This window comes from Euwallacea similis, chromosome 20 (genome assembly GCF_039881205.1).
Source record: "Euwallacea similis isolate ESF13 chromosome 20, ESF131.1, whole genome shotgun sequence".
NCBI classification, from domain to species: Eukaryota; Metazoa; Arthropoda; class Insecta; order Coleoptera; family Curculionidae; genus Euwallacea; species Euwallacea similis.
In genome coordinates this window covers 1,139,087-1,159,305 of record NC_089628.1, presented here as the reverse complement: position 1 = coordinate 1,159,305, position 20,219 = coordinate 1,139,087, and the positions used below count along the sequence as shown (strand labels likewise).

Sequence of the window (20,219 nt, the reverse complement as noted above, 5' to 3'; positions counted from 1 at the left end):
CAAACAGCTGTGACATTCACGTCAAACTACGTATTTTACACCTGTCAGTTTTCCTTGTTTTGTTTGTTTACCCATCGATTTTCTCTGTTACACTTACAATTTCTCGACATGTTTGCGCTCTTTCTTCTGAAGAATTCCAATTAAAGAAAGGAAATGTAATTTTTCTCGCGACGGGTGACTTGTACAATGGAAATTACACGGTTTATTAATTAATTTCGAAGATTTTAAATGCGGGAGATAAGTTCTTTTACCTTTCAGTTGCCCAAATAGAATGCAACAATAATGTCCAACACCAGATACGGCCACGAAGAGCCGCTGCCGAGAACTGGAAGGGTCCAGGAAGTTTGTCAGGTAAGGGGTGTCCCAAATTCTGTCTCAACTTCATAACTACATACCTCAACTTAAAATTAAAAGATTTGCTATTCAATATATATATCGCTGTAGTTATTAGTGAGACTTTTCTCAATGTACCTAGGAATGGATGGTTAGAGAAGACTCAGCTTTAGCACAACGCCTACAGAATGAAGAATTCTCAGACCATTTATCTGGAAATCGTTTCCGTAATGCTGTAGTTAGGGAGGACTTTCCGCGAGCTAAAACTGAGCAGCTCAAGGAGCAAGAGATGGCAGAGCAGGCAGCCGCTATTTACCATCAGATGTTGCAAGAACAAGAAGAATATGACCAAAAAGTAGGTAGAGAAAATATATTTTTTAGGTAATAACATAAAATGAGTGTTTCAGTATACATTACAGAAACATTCAAATGTGTAGTAGTGATGCATCAAATATATTATTCTTTTATATCTAAGTTAAAATAAGCATATTTTTATGTTATTCTGAGTGGATTAAATCAACTTTCACCCAGACTTATATGATATTTAAAGGAAAATTGATTTGGAATGCTGATAAATGAGGTGACTAATTCAAATACTGTATTGATAGCTTGAATGTATCACTAAGATGTGAAATAATTTCATTTGTGGGGCTGTTTGTGTGATAACAATTTTATTTTATTTGCAGGTAGCCAAAGAATTAGCAGACAGACTTGAGCGTGAAGAAAAAATGAAGAAAAGAGCCATTGAAGTTAGAGACCAAGACATTGCCAGGCAATTACTGGAAAAAGAGAGAATTAAAGTAAAAATCAGTTAAAATCACTTCATTCAACATATACAGGGCTTCAACAAAAAAGGAAATACCCAAATATATATTTATAATAAAATAATGTGATTAAAAATAAATCTTCTGATGCGTTTTTGGGTTTGACCAAAATGTGTTATTTAAAGAAATATTTGGGCGTTTCTTGATCTTTTAACACCTTGAATAAAATCCAAACCTTCAGGTAGAAAGACATCAACAAAACCTTCCTCTACCAGTTCACATGTCACCTATCAGACCAATGCCCTTGCCCCCACGTATACCTAAGGAACAATCTCCCCATAGACCATCACCTACAAACTACCAAGCTAATTTCCCTTTTGTGCCACCAAAACGGCAAGGGCTGGTCATGCCACTGCCTTTTGAAACAGCCTTACCTAGGAATTCAATGGAGTGGGAGAGAAGGGAATTTAGTGACATTAGTGCGGTAAATAGTGCCGAGATCTATACTGAGCCCTATAAGCCTGTAATGCAACCAGTGGTGGATGTGGATAGAATTGAAGTGGTTCCTGATGAATTGGGATTGTCTTTGGATGAGCTCACTTTAAGGTACTTATTTATTAATAAATTAAACTAATGGTTATTTAATGTGCCCTTAACAAGGCTCTTTAAAATATCGAATCATTTACTGGATTAAATATCATTATAGAAACTTAAAATTTCTAAGGTAAACAACATTTTTCTAGACAGGAATAATACCAGAAATAAGGCTTCAATTCTAGCATTATTTCCAATAATTTTAAACTCTCACCAATTTATTAACAATAAATTTTTACATTAATTATTAGGCATATTCAAGAAGAAAAAGATGCAGAGCTAGCACGTAAATTGCAAGAGCAAGAAGGAAATGTTGAAGACAGTATATTGAACCGAGACAGAATGTTGGCAATTGAAGCTCAAGATAAGGAACTAGCAAAACTATTGCAAGAAAGGGAGAGAGCTAAAGCCAAACGAGCACGGGAGCGGGCAAAACAAAAAGCTTTAGCCAAAAAACAACAGCAGCAACAAGAAGAGGCTGGATCTCTCGCTGATAACGCACCTCCGTCCACAATTTTAGGGCAAATAATGCCTGATGACTCATATGCATTTCCCGCAGATTTGATCAGTCAGCCAGCTTCAAATGTGCCCAAAAACATAGCCGCAGTACCGGATATTTACAACGTACCAAACCCCAATGAAGAGGATATAAGCTATAGTCTGCCGGCTGATGTTTTGGAGCAGGGTGGTTTAGAATACAGTCCTAAGAAGGTGGTGAATGGAGGAAGTAATGGTGGAACACCAGAGAAAAACATGGGCGGGGCGAGTAGGCCTACTCATTTGGAGTTAAGGTAAGTAGTAATTCAAGAGTTTGATTCAAATAAATTATAAATTTCATATTCAGATCTCCACACAATCGAATTAATAAACCTCGAATGCCTGATCCGGAGCCAAATGATGTAGCTCCCAATACCAGTAGCGGCAGTCTCTCAGGTCAGTTTAATTTGCCATTTTTGGATCCCCTTTGGTAATCTTAAGTTAGGAGGGACTTCTCCAATGCACTCAAATATAGCAATGGCCATTGATCCTACATACACACGGCGTGGAGGAAACTACAGGCCTCCTTCCAGCTATGATACTACCTCTAGCACTGTCACTACAAGTACTTCAAGCAGCAGTCCAGGAATGTTGGTTTCTCCCCCGGAACTTACGGAAAATGATGATGAAGATAGGTGAGTTTTAGAGTTTTTTTTATAATTGTTACTATCTTATTATTTGTGAAGCCCTGCACCTCCCTACATGCCTATTCAAGGCCAAAGGAGGACTGCGTCGCTGGAGAAGAAGAAAAAGAAACATAAGGAAGGAGGTTGTAAGCAGCAATGATAAGATAGGTTGATAATTTTTCTTGATTATTGTAGCTGTTAAAGGCAGCTTTAAAAAAATGCTAAAAAGACACTAATAATAATGTTTTAAAGTTGAAACATAAAACAACAATTTTTTGACGGAAAAGTTTATGAAAAAGCAACAAATATTAGAGCATATAAAAATTATTTTCAAATTCTATACATATCCTTGGGAATCGAAATATTTTCGATAATTTCATACTTAAGGGAGCTTTACTTGTTATATCAAAAATTTTGAAAAATACTCATAACTTTTGATGATATTCTACTTACATTGACTACAGCAATTAGACATTGACAATATATCATTCTCTACATTTAATAGACATTTTAATGCATTTATTTTTACAATAATGTTTATGTGTTTATTATGTTTTCCTTCACATTATAATTTTATATGAAGGTGTTAACACAATATTTTATTCAAATATATCAAAACCAAATAATATACTGCTCAAATATATTATTTATACACTAGAATAGACTTAATGCTAGAGTGGTATTGTCCCATTTACATATTTTAATAATAGGAAATGTTATATATTTACTTGGTGGTCGTTTTATATTGCCATATCTATTATTATTTGTATTTTATACAAACATTTTAATATACAGGTTTTAGATTTATGATAGTGTTTTATTAAACTGTTAGTCAGCTGTTGATTCTCACCAAATCAATTTTGCTTTTAATAATATGCACAGAAGGCAGAAATCTCTCATTGCACTCACATTTGCTTCCAGACACATAATCAAAGGCCCCCAATCTTGATTCACAGTGGGGACAATTTAAACGACCTTTAGTCCATTCAACTTCTTCAATTTTTGAAACTACCCAACTGGGTAAACATTCTTCATTCAGGAAAAGCAAGTGTTCTTGAGCTAAAGCAGAGCAGTTATCAGGTTTCTCGGCTAATGCTACTCCATGTGAATTTATTATTCGGGTTTCACTTGATGTGTCTACTACGATGAGTTTTCTGCATTTTCTGCACCTTATTTGAAACATTCTATTATGCTATAGTAAACTAATTCTTAATATTTTATCAAAATAAACGTTTGGTGTTACTAAAAAGTTGGGTTAGATTTTCTCATTTACTCGCCTTGGTCCGGATTGCAGCTTTTCTTGTCCTATACTCAAAATAAAAGGCGACAGCATGCTGAACAAAGTGCTCTTGCGTCTGATTTAACTCAAAACATCTTTAGTTGACGCCGCGAGGTGGCGACACATGAATTGAATTTAAGTAGATACACAGCAACCAGCTAAATAGTTTTCGATGTGAGAAAGGCGCAGGTTTGAAAAATATGGATTTTCCAAGATGGCCGATACGGAAAGAAACGTAGACCTTACTGAAATATCTCGTGACGAAATAATGCGTAAAAAGTCGGAAAGTGAAAACTCCAAATCAAATCTCCAAGATGAAGACAGCGAAAGTGCGGAGGAGCAGCCCCTGGACCTCACGGGGCATTATTTGGTCCGTCGAAGCGACAATTCGTGGTGTAAGCTTCCGCTTTGTTTATCCTAACCTCCAAAAGGCGACATGTTTGGGTGTTTGTTTTGTTTTCAAATGCCGGCTGATTTTTCTGTTAATAATTGATAATTATTGTCATTATCAATTCACTTTCAGATCCTGCAGAAATTATTCAGTCAAGGTATAATGAAATAGAAAGGCAGTATGAGTATTATGTGCATTATGAGGGCTACAATAGGCGCTTAGATGAATGGGTATATACATAACAAATAACACATTCAAATCATTGACTTCTTATAACATTTAGGTTCCTAGAGGTAGAATAATGTCTTCACAGTTCAATCTAACAGATGCCCAGAAGACATCAGACATCAAAGCTTGGAAAGAGAGGCCTGTCATTACTGACCTTTTGTCAGACAGCTCTGATAGGAAAATTACTAGAAACCAGAAAAGGAGGCATGATGAAATAAACCACATTCAAAAGACGTAAGCCTAGTTATTGCTGTGAATTTTTGTAAGATAATGTGCTTTCACTGCTTTATAATAGTTATGCTGAAATGGATCCACAAACTGCAGCCCTAGAAAAGGAACATGAGCAAATCACAAAAGTGAAATATATTGATAAGATTCAGATTGGTAGGTTTGAAATTGACACATGGTACTTTAGTCCTTATCCAGAGGAATATGGAAGACAGTCCAAACTGTGGATATGTGAATATTGTTTAAAATATATGAGGCTGGAAAAGAGCTACAGGTATCACATGGTGAGTGGAATCTGATTACAAAAATGGTATAGAAATTTTAATTAAAAAAAGGATGTCACTTCAAATGTATTGTAACCATGTCCTGACAGAATGGTGAAGATGTTTTTTTTTAATTAATACATGCATTATTAAATGTGTTGGAGTATTAAATAACATATTTTTATTTTAAATTTAATAATTCATTTTCCTCAAAGCCAAAAACTATATGGTGTTGGTGTATAAAAAATTCACCACAGATTTTGGCCTTTGATGCTTCAGTACCTTCTAATAGCACTAATTCATAAAGAATCATGTTTTGCAGAGTGAATGTACATGGCGGCAGCCAGTAGGTAAAGAAATCTATAGAAAAGGCACATTGTCAGTCTATGAGGTGGATGGAAAAGATCATAAGGTATTGATTCTCACATTGTTCTACAGCTGAAAAGTTCTGTAATTATTTTATATACTTTCAGGTTTATTGTCAAAATTTATGCCTCCTAGCAAAGTTGTTTTTAGACCATAAAACCCTCTACTTTGATGTAGAACCTTTCCTGTTTTATATTCTCTGTGAAGTGGACAAACAAGGGGCCCACATTGTTGGGTATTTTTCAAAAGTAAGTACATGCCTTTTAAAGGAAATTATGCAAAATATAATTATATTTGAACGCAGGAAAAGGAATCTCCTGATGGTAACAATGTGGCCTGTATCCTAACACTTCCTCCCTATCAGAGGCAGGGCTATGGCAAGTTACTCATTGCCTTTAGCTATGAACTATCTCGGTTAGAAGGAGCTGTAGGCAGCCCAGAGCAACCTCTTAGCGACTTGGGTAAGCTCAGCTATCGCAGTTACTGGAGTTGGGTGCTGCTTGAGATTCTTAGGGATTTTCGTGGCACTCTGAGTATTAAAGATCTGAGGTTGGTGTTGTTGGTCTCATTGATTATTAAATTTACAAAAATCAAACCGGTTTCACAGTCAAATGACCAGCATTACGCAGACAGACATTATTTCTACCCTGCAAAGCATGAACATGGTGAAATATTGGAAAGGACAGCATGTTATTTGCGTGACGCCAAAATTGGTGGAGGAGCACATTAGATCAAGTCATTACAAGAGGCCAAGGTTGTGCGTGGACAGTAGCGCTCTGAGGTGGACGCCTCGGAGGCACGTTAATAACAAGATTGGCAAAAAGTAATAACAGATTTTAGTTTCAGCTGATCGTAGATCTTGAATGATTTTGTGATATATTAAAGTTAAACTTTTAGTTTTAGTTACCTCAGAGAAAGGCGTTAATTATTAAGGCAATTTTGTACAATTTCTGTTAAGTAAAGACATCAGTATTTATAGAGTTACTTTATTTTTTCGTTTCCAAATTTTAAAGGTTCCATCAGGAGGTGGACGAATTTAATCACTTTCTCCCTGATTGTTAAAATTACGCTAAAAGAAAAAATTACTTTAAAGGCTAATTATTACTTTGAGTTTTAGAGTTAAAGACCAGTGAGTGATTAATGTATTATTTCATGAGAATTCCACTCAAAGTGAAACAATTTTTTGATTGGAATGCTACCATGCATTAATGTCTCTACGACTTTGGTTATATAATGTTACAATCGGTGCATATATGAACTAAAGAGTTATAGTGATCTTTCAATTAAAACATGCAAGTAAACTCTTCATTTTTCATGATTAAATGGTGAATGAAATTTATCCTAACTAATAACCGTTATATATATAATTTGACTATTTTTTCTAGACAAATTGGTGAATTGAAAAAAAACATGGTATACAAAATATTGGGAATAATACGTTTAAATTAGTTTCGTTTTATTCAACATAATTCAAAGGCGAACTTTGGTTTGGCGTTCACTTACCAAAAATGGAAGCGTGAGGATGGTGATATGAAGGAAGCGATTGGTGTAAGTCAATCTCGTTGCTAAGGAACACTGCAGTAGAGAATGAAGAAGAATCATAGTCGTTCAAGAGCGTGTATATGCATACAAGTTGTCCAATAATGTAAAATGTGTGGATATTTCTTTTAGTGTTAAATTTAGAGCAAAAAATAAAAAATGCGTATAAGAGTAGTAGAAGGAAGAGATGGGCACATTTTCAAATTATAGAAAAATTTACAGGGAGTCTTAAAAAAAGTGTAATTTTTTAAATGAAATAATTTTTAAGTGTTAGTAAACAGCGACCATATTGACTAACTCTGAAATTGACAAGTAATTAAATATTAACCAAACCGTAAACTAATCAAAAGCAACGTAATACCTACACAAAGAAAAATAAATGTATTTTATACCAGCCCAAACCATGAGCAATTGACCCATACCTGTCCCAGGTAAACTCAAGGCGTGTCGGCCCGTGTAATTGGTTGACGAGTTGCAGGTGCCTGCAGGCTCCGCCTTTCCGCTAAATACTCGTCAGGAAAAGGCAAAATTCTACATATATAAACGGATAATTATTATATCTTCATATTACAGGATATGATGACATGACTTGGTAATCATATGGGAATACTAATAAGGATAAAATTAAAAATTGTAATAATTGGCATATACGAGGTACACTTCACTTCGGAAGATAGCTATAAAAATGCATGTAAGGTACCTTATTATGTATATGAAGACTTTTATTGTGAGCTTTTTTTCAGTTTGATGCAGAACCCACAGCAAAAATTTGTGTAGAATAAGAACTGATTTAACGAACTTTGCTTGTCTCGAGTAAATGAAGATCAATTGACCGTTTCCGCCAGTACTGGGAAAGTGAGATATCATGAAGAAAAGAAGATCGGGCTGTGTCGAGAGACGCCCGAGGCGAGAGCGGCCATGCCAGGGACACACAAATCTGATTGGCCAGTTTCTTCCGTTTCTTTGTTTCTTCTTCATCTTCTACTTAACTTGCAGAATGCAGTCTGGTGTTAGTTTTTGTTGCTTCGCGCTAAGGCCGATTTCCAAGGAGGTGAAACTTAACGCATTCAGGCTGCTCGCAAGTTAAGGAAATTATTTGAAAATCAAGCATCTCGAAACCCATATGAAAAATAAACTTTCATTTTTATCACTGCAAAGCGGCGCATTTTTCACTTCTGAAAGCGAGGTGCACGGCAATCGCGGTAGCATATTAATCAGACGATGACACGATTGGCTCGTTAACTTCTTCACAAATGAAAATATGCCGTTCATCACATGGGATTTCGGTCCGTAAATCTGTCAAAAATGAGCTTTTCATCCGATATCGGATGAAGTAGCGGCGAGACACGTTGGGGCACATGTAGAAAACTATAAACAACTTTCTTATGACGCGCCCAAAACTGTACCCAGTGAGGCGAATTCCCAAAAAGAGAGTCAAGTTCAGATCATTCAGGCTAAATTAAATCGAACATTGAAAACCGTAAAATTTCAGTTTTTCCTGTTCACCGGTCTAAAACTCGTTTGTTTCAAATTATAGAAGAAAGGTAGGGAAATTAAAGAAAAGTTATACACAGTAGTCAAAATAATTTTACATATGAAAATGAGAGCAAAAAATAACGCAAATATTTATTTCTTCTTCTTCATCGCTCTAACTCGGCGATTTCTAGCTATTTAAGAAACAACTTTATGAGGTAACCGAAATCTGAGGCTACAAGAAGATCTAGAGAATATTTGTCCTCTTCAAGACCAATACATCGGATTTTTTCAGTTTCGGTTTGACGACGCGCATGCTTTTAAATAAAAAAAATTAAAAAGATCACTCTAAAAACAATTTGATATACTCACGGTACAGTCAAGCAAAGCTCGAAATGTAATGCGTTGAAGAGTATAATCTCGCTCAGGTGAGCACCACGCTCTTCAAGTCAATTGACCGCTCATTTGAGTGTGAGTGCGAGCATGGCCCGATCCATACCTAGTGTGAAACAGGACCACAGCGGTTCCCTCAATAGCTCTCGGAAAGCGTCCATCGAACGCGGGACTTCAGAAGGACACAGTGGTGGCCAATCTGGATCTCGAGAGCACGGACAAATAATAATCTTTTTCGAGCACTTCTTGCAGTTGTGACCCGCAGTACTGTCGCCGCACGAAAATGATGAATATCGCATGACGCTCCGACGTGCACCAAATGTTGCCGTCTCCTGCATTCCGCAAAACAACCCCGACACCGTTGACGTTTCGAGATTTGTGGTGTTAGTTTCCTGGATTTCGGCTCACAATTGACAAAGAAACGGGACACACTGTTTTTGTCACTGTCAATTTCGAGAACTTGATCCCCTAAATTTGCCAAAACCCACTTGCCTAATGTTCCTATTTAGTCGAACGCACTTCCGTGTTTTCTTTGGCTGTGACCATTCGTTGGCAGCCTAAAAAATTTTGTGCACCCAAGTAGATTGTAGAGGAACGAAACAGATCTATTTACGTAAACGTGTGGATATAGATTACTTCAGATGTCAAACGGCCGTTTCCACGCTGTTCGGCGATAAATCAAACGACAAAAGGACGTGTCAGGTCCGCTCGTTCTTCTCGGTCAGAAAAGCATCCGTTCTACGAAACACCGGTCAGATACGGCATTCTTATGGTCTTCGACCGGGATTTTACCTAAAAGTGGATAATTACGTACCACAGGAGGCTCCTTTTGTAAAATTAATTCTCTTAGAACCTATTGACATATTGTCCTCCCAGGCCGGCAAACAAGTGGCTTGTTACCGGGATTTGTTTTACGGTTTTGTCCACGTAACACAAGAGAAGGATAATTCATTTCTGTTCAACTTTTAAAGACTCTTTAAAGCAAATAATCTGAGAAAAGCTTTTCCGAGAAAGTTCACTTGAATTGTGGCGTTTTTGAATAACGAACCCGCTAGATGCATTACCTAGAGACCGTTTTGAATTCGTTGATCTGCTATAGATATGTGATTGTAGGTACTCACAATTTGTCATTTTCGGACCCGCAGTTCAGTAGTCCCTTCCATGGGGCAATTCTTCATTTTGTAATAGATGGTTGCCCCTAAAGCGCGGATTTCTAGCAGAGATGTCGTGTGCTGTTTTTCATATACAATAAAGAACAATATATACAGGGTGAAAGTAGGTACAGGCTTGGAGAAATGGGGGACAAATTGTGCATTCAAGGGAGTAGCTTCACGGTTCAAATAGGTCTACAATATTATTTGTTTTTTTTTTTTTTTTTGGAGAAAAGATAGACAAAAACTAAAACCACGTTTTTATTTCCGCTTTTTATAGGCTTCAAGATTTTATACAATACAATTAATTAATTTTCACCCTTGGACAAGATAGTGAATGTTAAGCTCTGAAATATCACTAAATTCCACGAACACTCTATAACTTGCCATAGGAAAACACAGCTAGGAGCCTAAAAAATCTTCCTAAAAAGCCTTAAACAAATAACTTATTTTTTTGAATTAAATTATCAACTTTTTCACGGAATGCAAACTAGAAAAATGAACTTGAAAAACCAGAATTAAATTAACACCAACTTAACGAAACTCTCACAAATACTAATTAGTGGAGCCAACCAACCGTTGAGATTACCAGATACTCGCCCTTGTACAATGAAGTTGTGCCCGGCACTTTTTTCTCTTGTGGTCATTACCACTGACTTATTTTTCCATTAAGCCGGGCGTATCTAATGCGGAAGGAATATTTTCGATGATGATTGAATAATTTTTTTGCTGTTTCCACTATTGTCTATTTGTCGTGTCCTGATAGAACCGAAAAGGCCTGTGAGAAATTGCCAGGCAGGCATGAAATCAATGGGGCATATTATGCGATATGAGTGAATGATGGCCGCCGGTTAATCCCAAAATCCCATGTTCTGCAGTTGACTGGTGCCTGTTCCGATTTAATCCCGGACAGCTGCCGGTCGAGAAACACCCCTTTGTCCATATGTGGCAAATCACGTTACATTTCAATCCTTATTTGCATATTTACTTACCGCAATCAGAAGTGGAAGAATTCTCATAAAATTCAAAGTTCCGAGAGCGGCAAATAACACACATTTCCCTCTAATTCGTTTTGGACCCGATGCTGTAAGATTTCTCGGGAATCCTTATTAATATATCAAAGTTAATGGTAGGCCGCGTCTTACATAATTTCTAATTTCTGATGGTAACAAATGGCCCAACAGGTGAAAGAAGACTAATTAAAAATGGACAGGGAATATACCATAAATTAGACCATATTCAGGAGAAAAAAGGTTCATGGGCCAGGTACAAGCTGAGGCAAAAATACTACATTCTGTTATAGAACCAAGAACAAAAGTTACATTAAAGCAGACATTACTCTGGGTCCAAAGTCATGAAGAAATAAAAATATAGTTTTGAGCGGTTAAATAAATGGATAATGATGATGGTCCGTTCAATGGAACCATAAGAAAGCTTTTTCGACACGAATTCTCCACCGATTGTACCTGGGGCCTGACGTGGGTAATAAACACGTCAGAGGCCGACAAAAGAGTAGATTTCTCTCTCGAGGTCGAGAAGAAGAGATTAGGGACGCTGCGGTCCGTCGATTGTTGTGTAAAAAGTCACATAAAAAGGCGACCACATAACCGTGGAAATGGATTGATATAGCGATTCCCCTGCCTATTTTCCATGATTCATTTGCCGGGGCAATAATTTTATTCTGCCTAATTTATTTGGGTAGGTGGAGAATGGGGGATCTCTGAGGCTGGCTCATCGCCGCATGAAGTCTTTTGAGTGCCATGACATAAATATTGGAAATGATTTTTTTTTAGTTTCTTTCTTCGAATTTGGACCAAATCAATTGAAAGTCAGAGACTTGGAGACGCAAATCAAGGAACCTTCATATAGAAGCACTTTCAGAATCGTGAACATGCGTATCAGAATGATTCCGTATCTTGGAAACTAGAGGAGCTAAAATTTTAATCCCATTTGAGTAGAAACATAAGACTCATTGAGATCTGAATGGAGACAAGAGATATAAGAACGAGGCAAGAGACGAAAGCAAGAGACGTTAGAAAAGAAGGAAGAAATACGGATTTAAAAAAATATCTGCAACATGACCAGAAGAGTTGATTGAATAAGCCCTTGTCCTGTTAGGACGTTCCCGATTATTAAGCTGAGCTTGAGAATTTCCGCAGACTGTCGGGCATGTTATCGTCAATTGTGACGCTCGTAGGCGAATACGAACCTAGCGGACGTTGGTGAATTTGCCCAGATATCAAGAATTAATTATGTTTTATAGAGTTTTTCGATGAAACTATTCAAATTATATTAGAAATGATACAAGAAAGGTAACATTGGTAGGGATCCCAAGGGAAATTACATTTTGAAGTGTTTCTGAGTTTGCTTGAACTATTGATACTTACGTTCACGTTTATATATTATTATAGAGATAATATTTATAAATTAGAGTGATTCTGTGATAAAAAATCTATAGATATTATGGAAAACATCAGGGGTCCCATTTGGTGAGCTGGGTCCTAGAGTGTTCCCCAGGGAATGACGTCAAACAGCTTATCAAAAGAGCGTAGGCATTTGCTTAGTAGTTTAGCGAACTCACGTCATTTTGACGTCATTCCTCGATTCTATTTCTCAGAGTAAAGAATTGATTCGCAATCAGTTAAAAATAAATTATAGCTGAAAATTGATTTGTCGGCTTTTGAGATAATGTTTCCTATATGTTTAATGCATTCTCAAGGACATACGTAAGTTTGGAGGCCTACATTTGTCCGTTTCACTAGACACTACTACTACACTCGTTAACAAAATTTTAAATCGCTATTTACATTTTGCTTTTGCTTCACTTTGTAGTCGGCGGTCTACGTTCCCGACTCAAAAGCGACGATGATCCAATTACCGGCTTAAGATATCCCCCCGATAATCATGACTTAACAAAGTCGTTCTTGTTCGTTCAGATTCCGTGACGGCCTTTTCGGCATCGCCTGATCCTCTTCATAAAAAAAAAACACGATCAAAACCCCTTCAAAAAGGCTTGCGGGCTGACCATGCGGCCAACATTAGTCGACAATACAAGGAATGCGTTTTCTTGTGCAGTTTCAGGAAAGATTACCGGTGATCATTGCTTCCCAGAGACATTCATGATCACTAGTATGGTGATTTATGAGATTTGAGGGCAGTGAATCCGAGGAAACGCCTCAGAGTGGATTTCGTTCCGCATGCGGGTCGAACATTAGTGGATTATACCGCGCAATCTTGTGCGGCTTCCCGATGATAATTACTTCCCAAAGAGATTCATCATCATTGGGGTGGTGACATACGAGATGTTGACGGCCGTGAATCCAAGAAAAAGGCTCAGAATGGGTCTCACTCCGCCTGCAAGTCATTAACGGGGCCCGAAAAACGCCTCGTTTGCCGTAAATGACACTACGGACCCGAAGCTGCCTTATCATTACGGTCGGCAGCGATTCGTAAATTAGCTGTTAGACCGGACGCATTTGATTCATACAGGGTGAAATCAACACCCAATTGGTCTACCGTGACTGATTCTCATCCAGTCATAATCATAAACGCAGCACCTCCTCGTTTCCTAGTAATCATCAAGTCAAAAAATAAATTAAAAATGCTTATAAAAATTAGTTTAGCGGAGTAGAACTGCTTTAACAGTTATCACTCTGTATAACATGGGTTATTTCACGGGTCAAGACTACAAGAGCTCACTTCTGAGAAAATTGGATTGGATAAAGCCGTAAAGCTTCGTGTTTATGAACACCTCGGTTTTGTTTTATCGTGACATGTTGTGTGATGCTCTCCAATTATATTAAATATTTTTTAGACTGGCTGTCTATGGGCGCTGATATGATCTGAAGCACTGTGTGAGCCGTTTTCTTGTTCTCTTGCCCCCTCTGACGATAATTTGTCTCTGGGCTCAAATAACGTGAATAGCCTAATTTAGACAAAAATTCCTCACTGGCGATATAATGGAGTATTAGAGCCTAAACGGACAACAACTCTCACTAAAATTCATTAACGCAGCCGACGAAGCGTTGAAAACCCTGACGGTTAGCGCTCTTTAACAATAAAGATGTGCGGCGCGATTTTCGGTTTTTTCCTGTGGTCATGGCTCTGGTCAAGTGGAACGAAGGCGCAATGAAATTCTTTTGGCGAATTAGGGAAGTAGGTATTTTGCAGTTTTGGTAATAAGTAAATCTGCAGTAGTCAAGCTGATGAAATGAAAGAGCAAAAGGAGGAACCTGGGGTTGGTTTGAGGTAACTTGAAGTCGAGGGATCGCGGAAACTGCAAGACAATCAGACGCCGCCAAGTCCAGTGGGATATTTTCATCCAAACAAATGCCTCGGAGAAAATTAATTTTTTCCCGGAAGTTTTTCGTGACGTTCCGACTTTCCGCCATCATCATCGATTTTTTTCAATATAGATATATTTTTGATCGTTTTAGGCTTATTGTTCGCCTGTCGGTGACCGTAAATAAAAATGTTTTTTCTAAAAGGAAAAAAGTTGCACGCCTCTGAGTTTTTTTATCTACAGTGTGTTCGGGTTAAGGATTTATTACTCTTTTAAAATCTTTATTTTTTGGCCGATTAAAATTTTTTTTTGTTAATTAGATATTCAAAATGCACATTTCTTTAGTGGGTACGATGACTCTTCACTCATAGTCATGGCTAACTGCGTTATGAGATCAAATTTCAAAAAGTACTTTAGGGCTCATTTTTAGGATAAAAATGAAGACAGGTTCTCAAATAGAATGGCCTAAAACCGATCTGTACCGATTTTCATTTTTTTTGCTATACAGGGTGTTCGACAAAATCAATAAAACATGTTGTAAAAAAGAAGAAAGAAACATTTTAAACCAAAATTTCTTCATACACTTGAAGCTGGAGATTAAAATCTAAGAATGGAGTTCTGTTTATGGCTGCAAGGTATGTACCGAGAAAATCCTCAATTTAAAAAAAATATATTATACATCGATGAAGCTACGTTTATGACAAACGGTGTAGTGTTGGCGCAAATAATAGAATATGGAGTGATTATAATTCGAACTGGATAATCGAATGTAAACGACAACACTCCCCAAACGTTTTCTATGGTATTGTAAATCAAAAGATTAATGGGCCATATTTTTTCGACGAAAGTTTAAATGCTGCTCGTTTCCTGAAATTTTTATAAAATTAATTTAATGACGCACTTGATGGACTTCCTCTTGATTATCGCTACAGTTTGCATTTCAAAGTTGATGGAGCGCCCATTTATAATGCGATTAATGTGAGAAATTGGTTAAATGATAATTTTCCCTAACGCTAGATCGTATAAAATAGTCCTCTTATTCGTCGGCCGCCGCGATCTGCGGATATTGCGCTCATGGACTTTTTCCTTTGGGGAACGATGAAAAATAAAGTTTATGCTACAAGATTCCGGACCCGCGAAGAGCTTTGTGCACGCATTAGAGAAGCTTGTCGGAGCATAACTCGTTATCAACTTAATGGTGTATTGAGCAATAATTGTCGACGTATTGAAAAATGTATAAAAAAATTTGGGGAGTTAATTGAAAAACTAATAGTTAACCTAAAAAACTGTTTTGCCTCAGTTAATAATTTATTATTTTATGTTAAATTGAAATTAACATTAATTTATTATAAAAAGGTTAGTTTTTAGTATTTAAACAGTTCACAGTTCTCTAATACTAGTAATATAATTTTTTTCGAACAACCGCCAATAATTTTTTCTCAATTTTAAAACTTGTTTACATAAAAACATATTTTATTGATTTTCTTGAACACCTTGTATAACAGAAAAATGAAAATAGGTACAGATGGGTTTTAGGTCATTCTAATTGAGAATCTGCCTTTATCTTTATCCTAAAAAAAGCTCTAATAGTACTTTTTGAAATTTGATTCCATAAAAATACACCAGGCAGTTAGCCATGATTATAGGTGAAGAGTCATCGTACCCACTAGAAAAATGCACATTTTGAATATTTATTTAACAAAAATTAGCCAAGAAATAAAGATTTTACAAGGGTAATAAGTCCTTAACCCGGATACACTGCATGGATGTATAAGCTGTGATGCGCTGAGTCTTGATGCCCGCTGGCCTTCCGAATTCATAAAAGAAATATTTAATTCAGATGAAAATAATAAGGCAGTACTCAGTACTACTTAGATTGTTTTTTTTTAAATTTAAAAAATACCTTCATTCGATAATATTGACAATGGCACATTAAACCCACTTAAAACCGCCACAAAAAAAAAACTCTAATCTGGGAGAAATACTTCACGCCTCTGCCATTTTATTTAGAATTTCGGTCTCTATGCGGAAAAAACTCGATTTGACGAGAAACAGTGTCGTGCTGTGCTCTGGCTTGCTTCAAAACACGTACCGGAAAAATTGTGGAAGAAAACCTCAGCAGATTTTAAGAACAGTGTAAAGAGGGACCGTATTTTCCCTTTCTTCTTCTTTGAATCAACTATTTTACCCATAAGATTTTCGTTATTTGTTTTCGGCTCGGTTTTTACCAATTTCGGCAGCAACCTCCGCTGTTCTCCCTGCAGTCAGCTGCAATGGCAACCATCTGACTCTCATGAAAGTACTGTCGTAAAAGTACTACTCATCGTCATGAAAATTAGCCTTTACACGTTGTAATCCAAAATCACTCCGCTAGAAATAACTTAATAAGATCGTTGGCAAATGCAGAAATCTTCCATGTTGGGCGATCTGCCCAAATTACAGTGGGTCCGAGATAATGATGGGGCACCCCGGCCGGCCAAACATCTGGTTAAGCCTGCCTTGAAACAGACATCATGAACCAAGATGGGTTTGTTGATCCGCCGATGAGTTCAATTTGATGCTGTCTTAAGGCTCACCGTCGCTATCCCTTGATGAAACGTTTAACAGTATAGATCAAAATTGTTTGTTTTTCCTCTAAATTGGATTTTTTTTTAAGCTTCGGTGTCAGTTTATTTAAGAACTTCCTCCGAGGTCGATAATTCTAAGACATCTCTAAGTTAATTTAGAGGGTCCCCGTGTTAATGTGTTTATACTGAAGAGAAACATGTTCGGGATGAATCGATTTAAACGGATCGAATCGATTTCTAGACTTCAAGATTGGATTTCGGTTTTATGGAGTGTCATTTGTATTTCCTGCCATTAACGGCGGTTTGAGACAGGGAACCATTTACGGCCGGCTAAATTGGAGGCTGCCTCAGGTTGTACTGATTGAATCATGGCTACTTATGCAGCAGAAGGAAACGTCAAGATACAAAGAAACACACAAAATGCGCCAATAGAACATCTCAATCCGCATGAAACGCGCGCTCTCATGGAAATGACCGTCACCTGTCAGGCTCAGACCTTGTCAGGCGTAACTTAACGCACTCGCGTCACATTGTCAACAGGAATTATGTTCTTCATTATTAGCAGGACGTCGTTTATTTGCAATATTTTTCCTTTACCATGTCATCATGGCATGTTCCAAATCGTGCATTATTTATAGACGCAGGTGCTGCGAATAACGTCCCATAACGACTTTTCTTTTGGGTGCAATGGAAAGCAGCAAATTATAATGACAGATTTCCAATGAAGACAAATGTGGAAAACAAAGGGTCGAGCTTGGAAACAAAAGTAGGAGGCGTGACGCGTGCCGCCCTTAAGGGCTCGGTGTTGTATTTACCCTTTGACTCATTTGTTTATGGTCAATAAAAGGTTTGATTGATGGAATCATTTACAGACCGTTGGCTTTATTGAAGTGTGGTTATTTGTTTTCAATTGGCATTTCTATAGGTTCTGGATCCGATTGTAATTATGCGCTCAAGTGCGCGTTCAAGTAAAGTCTTGCGTTTCTTATTTTGGAGCAACGCCAGGCACCCAAAGATGTCTCACCAAAAGTTGCGTACCAAAGACGGTGCACCAAGAAATGTGAAATTCAAATTATCAAATAAAAATACCAGGACCGGATTTAAAAGAAACTGAGTAAGTATCAATATCTTGTGCGTGAAATGTTATCTTGGGATAGTAATGGGTCTATGTGGTGGAGAAGGAGAAAGTAACAAAAAAACTTTGAAGTAAACGAAAATTGATCTTTTTTGATCAGATTAAGAGTTTTTCAACGAAGGTGTTAACCGATTTTATATGATTCGTTAAATCTGGGAATCCGGAATCAATTTGGCAGCGCCGTTTATGACATATTAACAGTCCCCAAAAATGACAACTCTTTTTCCATTTAACCAATTTGTAACTGCAGTCGTGTGGGAAATAGCGGGCACACCTAAATGAGACCCCCTCTATATGCCCCTACACGACTCTACGCATATAAGTTACACAAATAAATGGATCTAACAAATTCCATGGCACGCCCTTTCCCTGCAATTCCTTCCGTAAAAATCGACAGAAGGTCACCCTGTATAGTTTCCTTTGACTATCACCTTCAGGTGGTAGTCAAAGGTAAGTGAAAGTAAAGTTTTAAGCTAGCACACTTTTGCAAATTTTTTACTGGTTGCAAGTTTGTCTTCCCCATTTATTTGCCTCAAAATGATATACTTCTGCCGCAAGCCTCTCATCGTTTTTGAGATTCCTACTAAGACTAAATTATACGTCACACATGAATCAAATTTTGGCTCTGCAGATTGAGCACTGTCTTCGCTGAGTTCTTTGCGGGCCAGGCTTGGCCCATTAGGTGGGATCCTGAGTAATAGGGGCCTTGTCCAGTAGGTGAGTTTGCGTCAGCCACCATTACTTAACGTTGTTTTAGACGTTTTTATTGAACGAAATCAGTAATTCAACTGAGGCGTTATTGGCCAAGAAATCTCAAAAATGCACCGGTGTGCGCCGTGAGGAATGCTCGACGAAACGCCATCCCATGAACATTGAGCGAAACGTCTTCGTTAATGTCTCTATAATGCGCCTTGACAATGACTAAATTGCCTCGGAGATTCATTGTCTAGAACCCACTCGGAACCAATACATCATCGTTTCTATTTCAACGCGTGGCTTCAGTCTTTTCAGGCATTAGCATATTTTAGCATAATTATTAACGATATCCTGTCCTCAAGCACTCAACTAGGCCAGACTTTCGTTCCATTGTCTTTCCCAGCCATAAAATCGTATCAATAAAGCCAATTCCCATTTGACCACCTCATCATAGCAGTCTGCGTGGTCCAGCACGATTCCAATTATTTGTTTTGTATCATTAAAAGCAGTACCACAATCACGTCGTAGGAGTGAGCGCTCAATCTGGACGAGTCGAGAGACCCCGAGATTCGACGGCTTTGCCCGAGGTCCGGTACCACGCGGGTTCCGCGGGGGGTGGCAAGGGTCGAATTCCAGTCGGTGGGTTCGAGGTTGCTTTTCGGTCGGTTCCTTGGTCAAATGACTCTATTAAGAGATTATCCGGCGCTGTTGTCGGATTGTACTCGATGTATCTATGTCTAGATACGCGGAAATTTAATAACATCATTAAGGGTTGATGTAAGCTATATATTACCATTGTGCGGAACCTGGAATGGGAGGGTTGTTATTTTGTTGCCAGCCCTATTTACCGTAGGGCCAGTAAGCGGCTTTGCACAAATTACCCTGCGTAATCTGTTCACGCTTGTTGGTTTTGTCTTTTGTCCCTTTGCCACATATTAGCGATAGGCCCTTAATTCTCCTTAGGGTGGCTAAATGCTTTTTGTTATGGCAAATCGTCGTTTATTAATCCTTCGGGTGGGACGCTTGCGATAAGCACTGGTCGGGGGTTTTGGTAGTCTAGTTTCGGCTTTGCCGGTAATGGTGTAAGACCAGTTCAAAGGTGCGCAAAGAACTTTTTCCAACTCAATTTCCGTGAGAACTAGTATCCCTCTTGGGAAATATTTATTTATCTGTGTTTCTGATTCAATTGCCAAAATCTTACCTCGGTCCCTTGATTTACATCCAACGCCCTTCTCGAGCCGATCCCTGCTGGGAACCCCGGTTCTCCTTCCGCCTCCTCACCAACCATGCTGATTCCATCATCAATGCCAACCAAATCTATTGCAAAATCCCCCGGATGAAGGTGTAACCAGCATAACTTGTTACACGCTTCCA

At 37.9% G+C, this 20,219-nt stretch overlaps 2 protein-coding genes across 3 annotated transcripts; both read left to right on the top strand.

Annotated features, from left to right (window-relative positions):
* The first annotated feature begins 115 nt into the window (after positions 1 to 115).
* Positions 116 to 3,661, top strand: LOC136415472 (coiled-coil domain-containing protein 50). 2 transcript variants are annotated; one of them, XM_066400056.1, is made up of 8 exons: positions 116 to 351; positions 476 to 692; positions 1,024 to 1,133; positions 1,339 to 1,703; positions 1,943 to 2,482; positions 2,536 to 2,624; positions 2,704 to 2,863; positions 2,915 to 3,661. In XM_066400056.1, the coding sequence occupies exons 1-8, from the start codon at positions 283 to 285 to the stop codon at positions 3,012 to 3,014; spliced, it is 1,650 nt and encodes a 549-aa protein (XP_066256153.1). In that variant the 5' UTR covers positions 116 to 282; the 3' UTR covers positions 3,015 to 3,661. The 2 variants fall into 2 exon arrangements, with proteins under 2 accessions (XP_066256153.1, XP_066256152.1); XM_066400055.1 differs by having other exon boundaries at positions 117 to 351; positions 2,674 to 2,863.
* A 635-nt stretch (positions 3,662 to 4,296) lies between these two features.
* mof (males absent on the first) lies at positions 4,297 to 6,585 on the top strand. The gene is made up of 8 exons (XM_066400272.1): positions 4,297 to 4,528; positions 4,657 to 4,754; positions 4,808 to 4,986; positions 5,048 to 5,264; positions 5,566 to 5,655; positions 5,717 to 5,857; positions 5,914 to 6,158; positions 6,217 to 6,585. The coding sequence occupies exons 1-8, from the start codon at positions 4,348 to 4,350 to the stop codon at positions 6,434 to 6,436; spliced, it is 1,371 nt and encodes a 456-aa protein (XP_066256369.1). The 5' UTR covers positions 4,297 to 4,347; the 3' UTR covers positions 6,437 to 6,585.
* Positions 6,586 to 20,219: the final 13,634 nt, after the last annotated feature.

Excerpts from the sequence above, each read along its gene's own strand:
- LOC136415472 (XM_066400055.1), top strand. The coding sequence starts at position 283 with ATGTCCAACACCAGATACGGCCACGAAGAGCCGCTGCCGAGAACTGGA. Across the intron at positions 2,483-2,535 it reads CCTACTCATTTGGAGTTAAG|ATCTCCACACAATCGAATTA; the intron begins GTAAGTAGTAAT and ends TTTCATATTCAG. Across the intron at positions 2,864-2,914 it reads GAAAATGATGATGAAGATAG|CCCTGCACCTCCCTACATGC; the intron begins GTGAGTTTTAGA and ends TTATTTGTGAAG.
- mof (XM_066400272.1), top strand. The coding sequence starts at position 4,348 with ATGGCCGATACGGAAAGAAACGTAGACCTTACTGAAATATCTCGTGAC. Across the intron at positions 5,265-5,565 it reads AGAGCTACAGGTATCACATG|AGTGAATGTACATGGCGGCA; the intron begins GTGAGTGGAATC and ends CATGTTTTGCAG. Across the intron at positions 6,159-6,216 it reads CTGAGTATTAAAGATCTGAG|TCAAATGACCAGCATTACGC; the intron begins GTTGGTGTTGTT and ends CCGGTTTCACAG.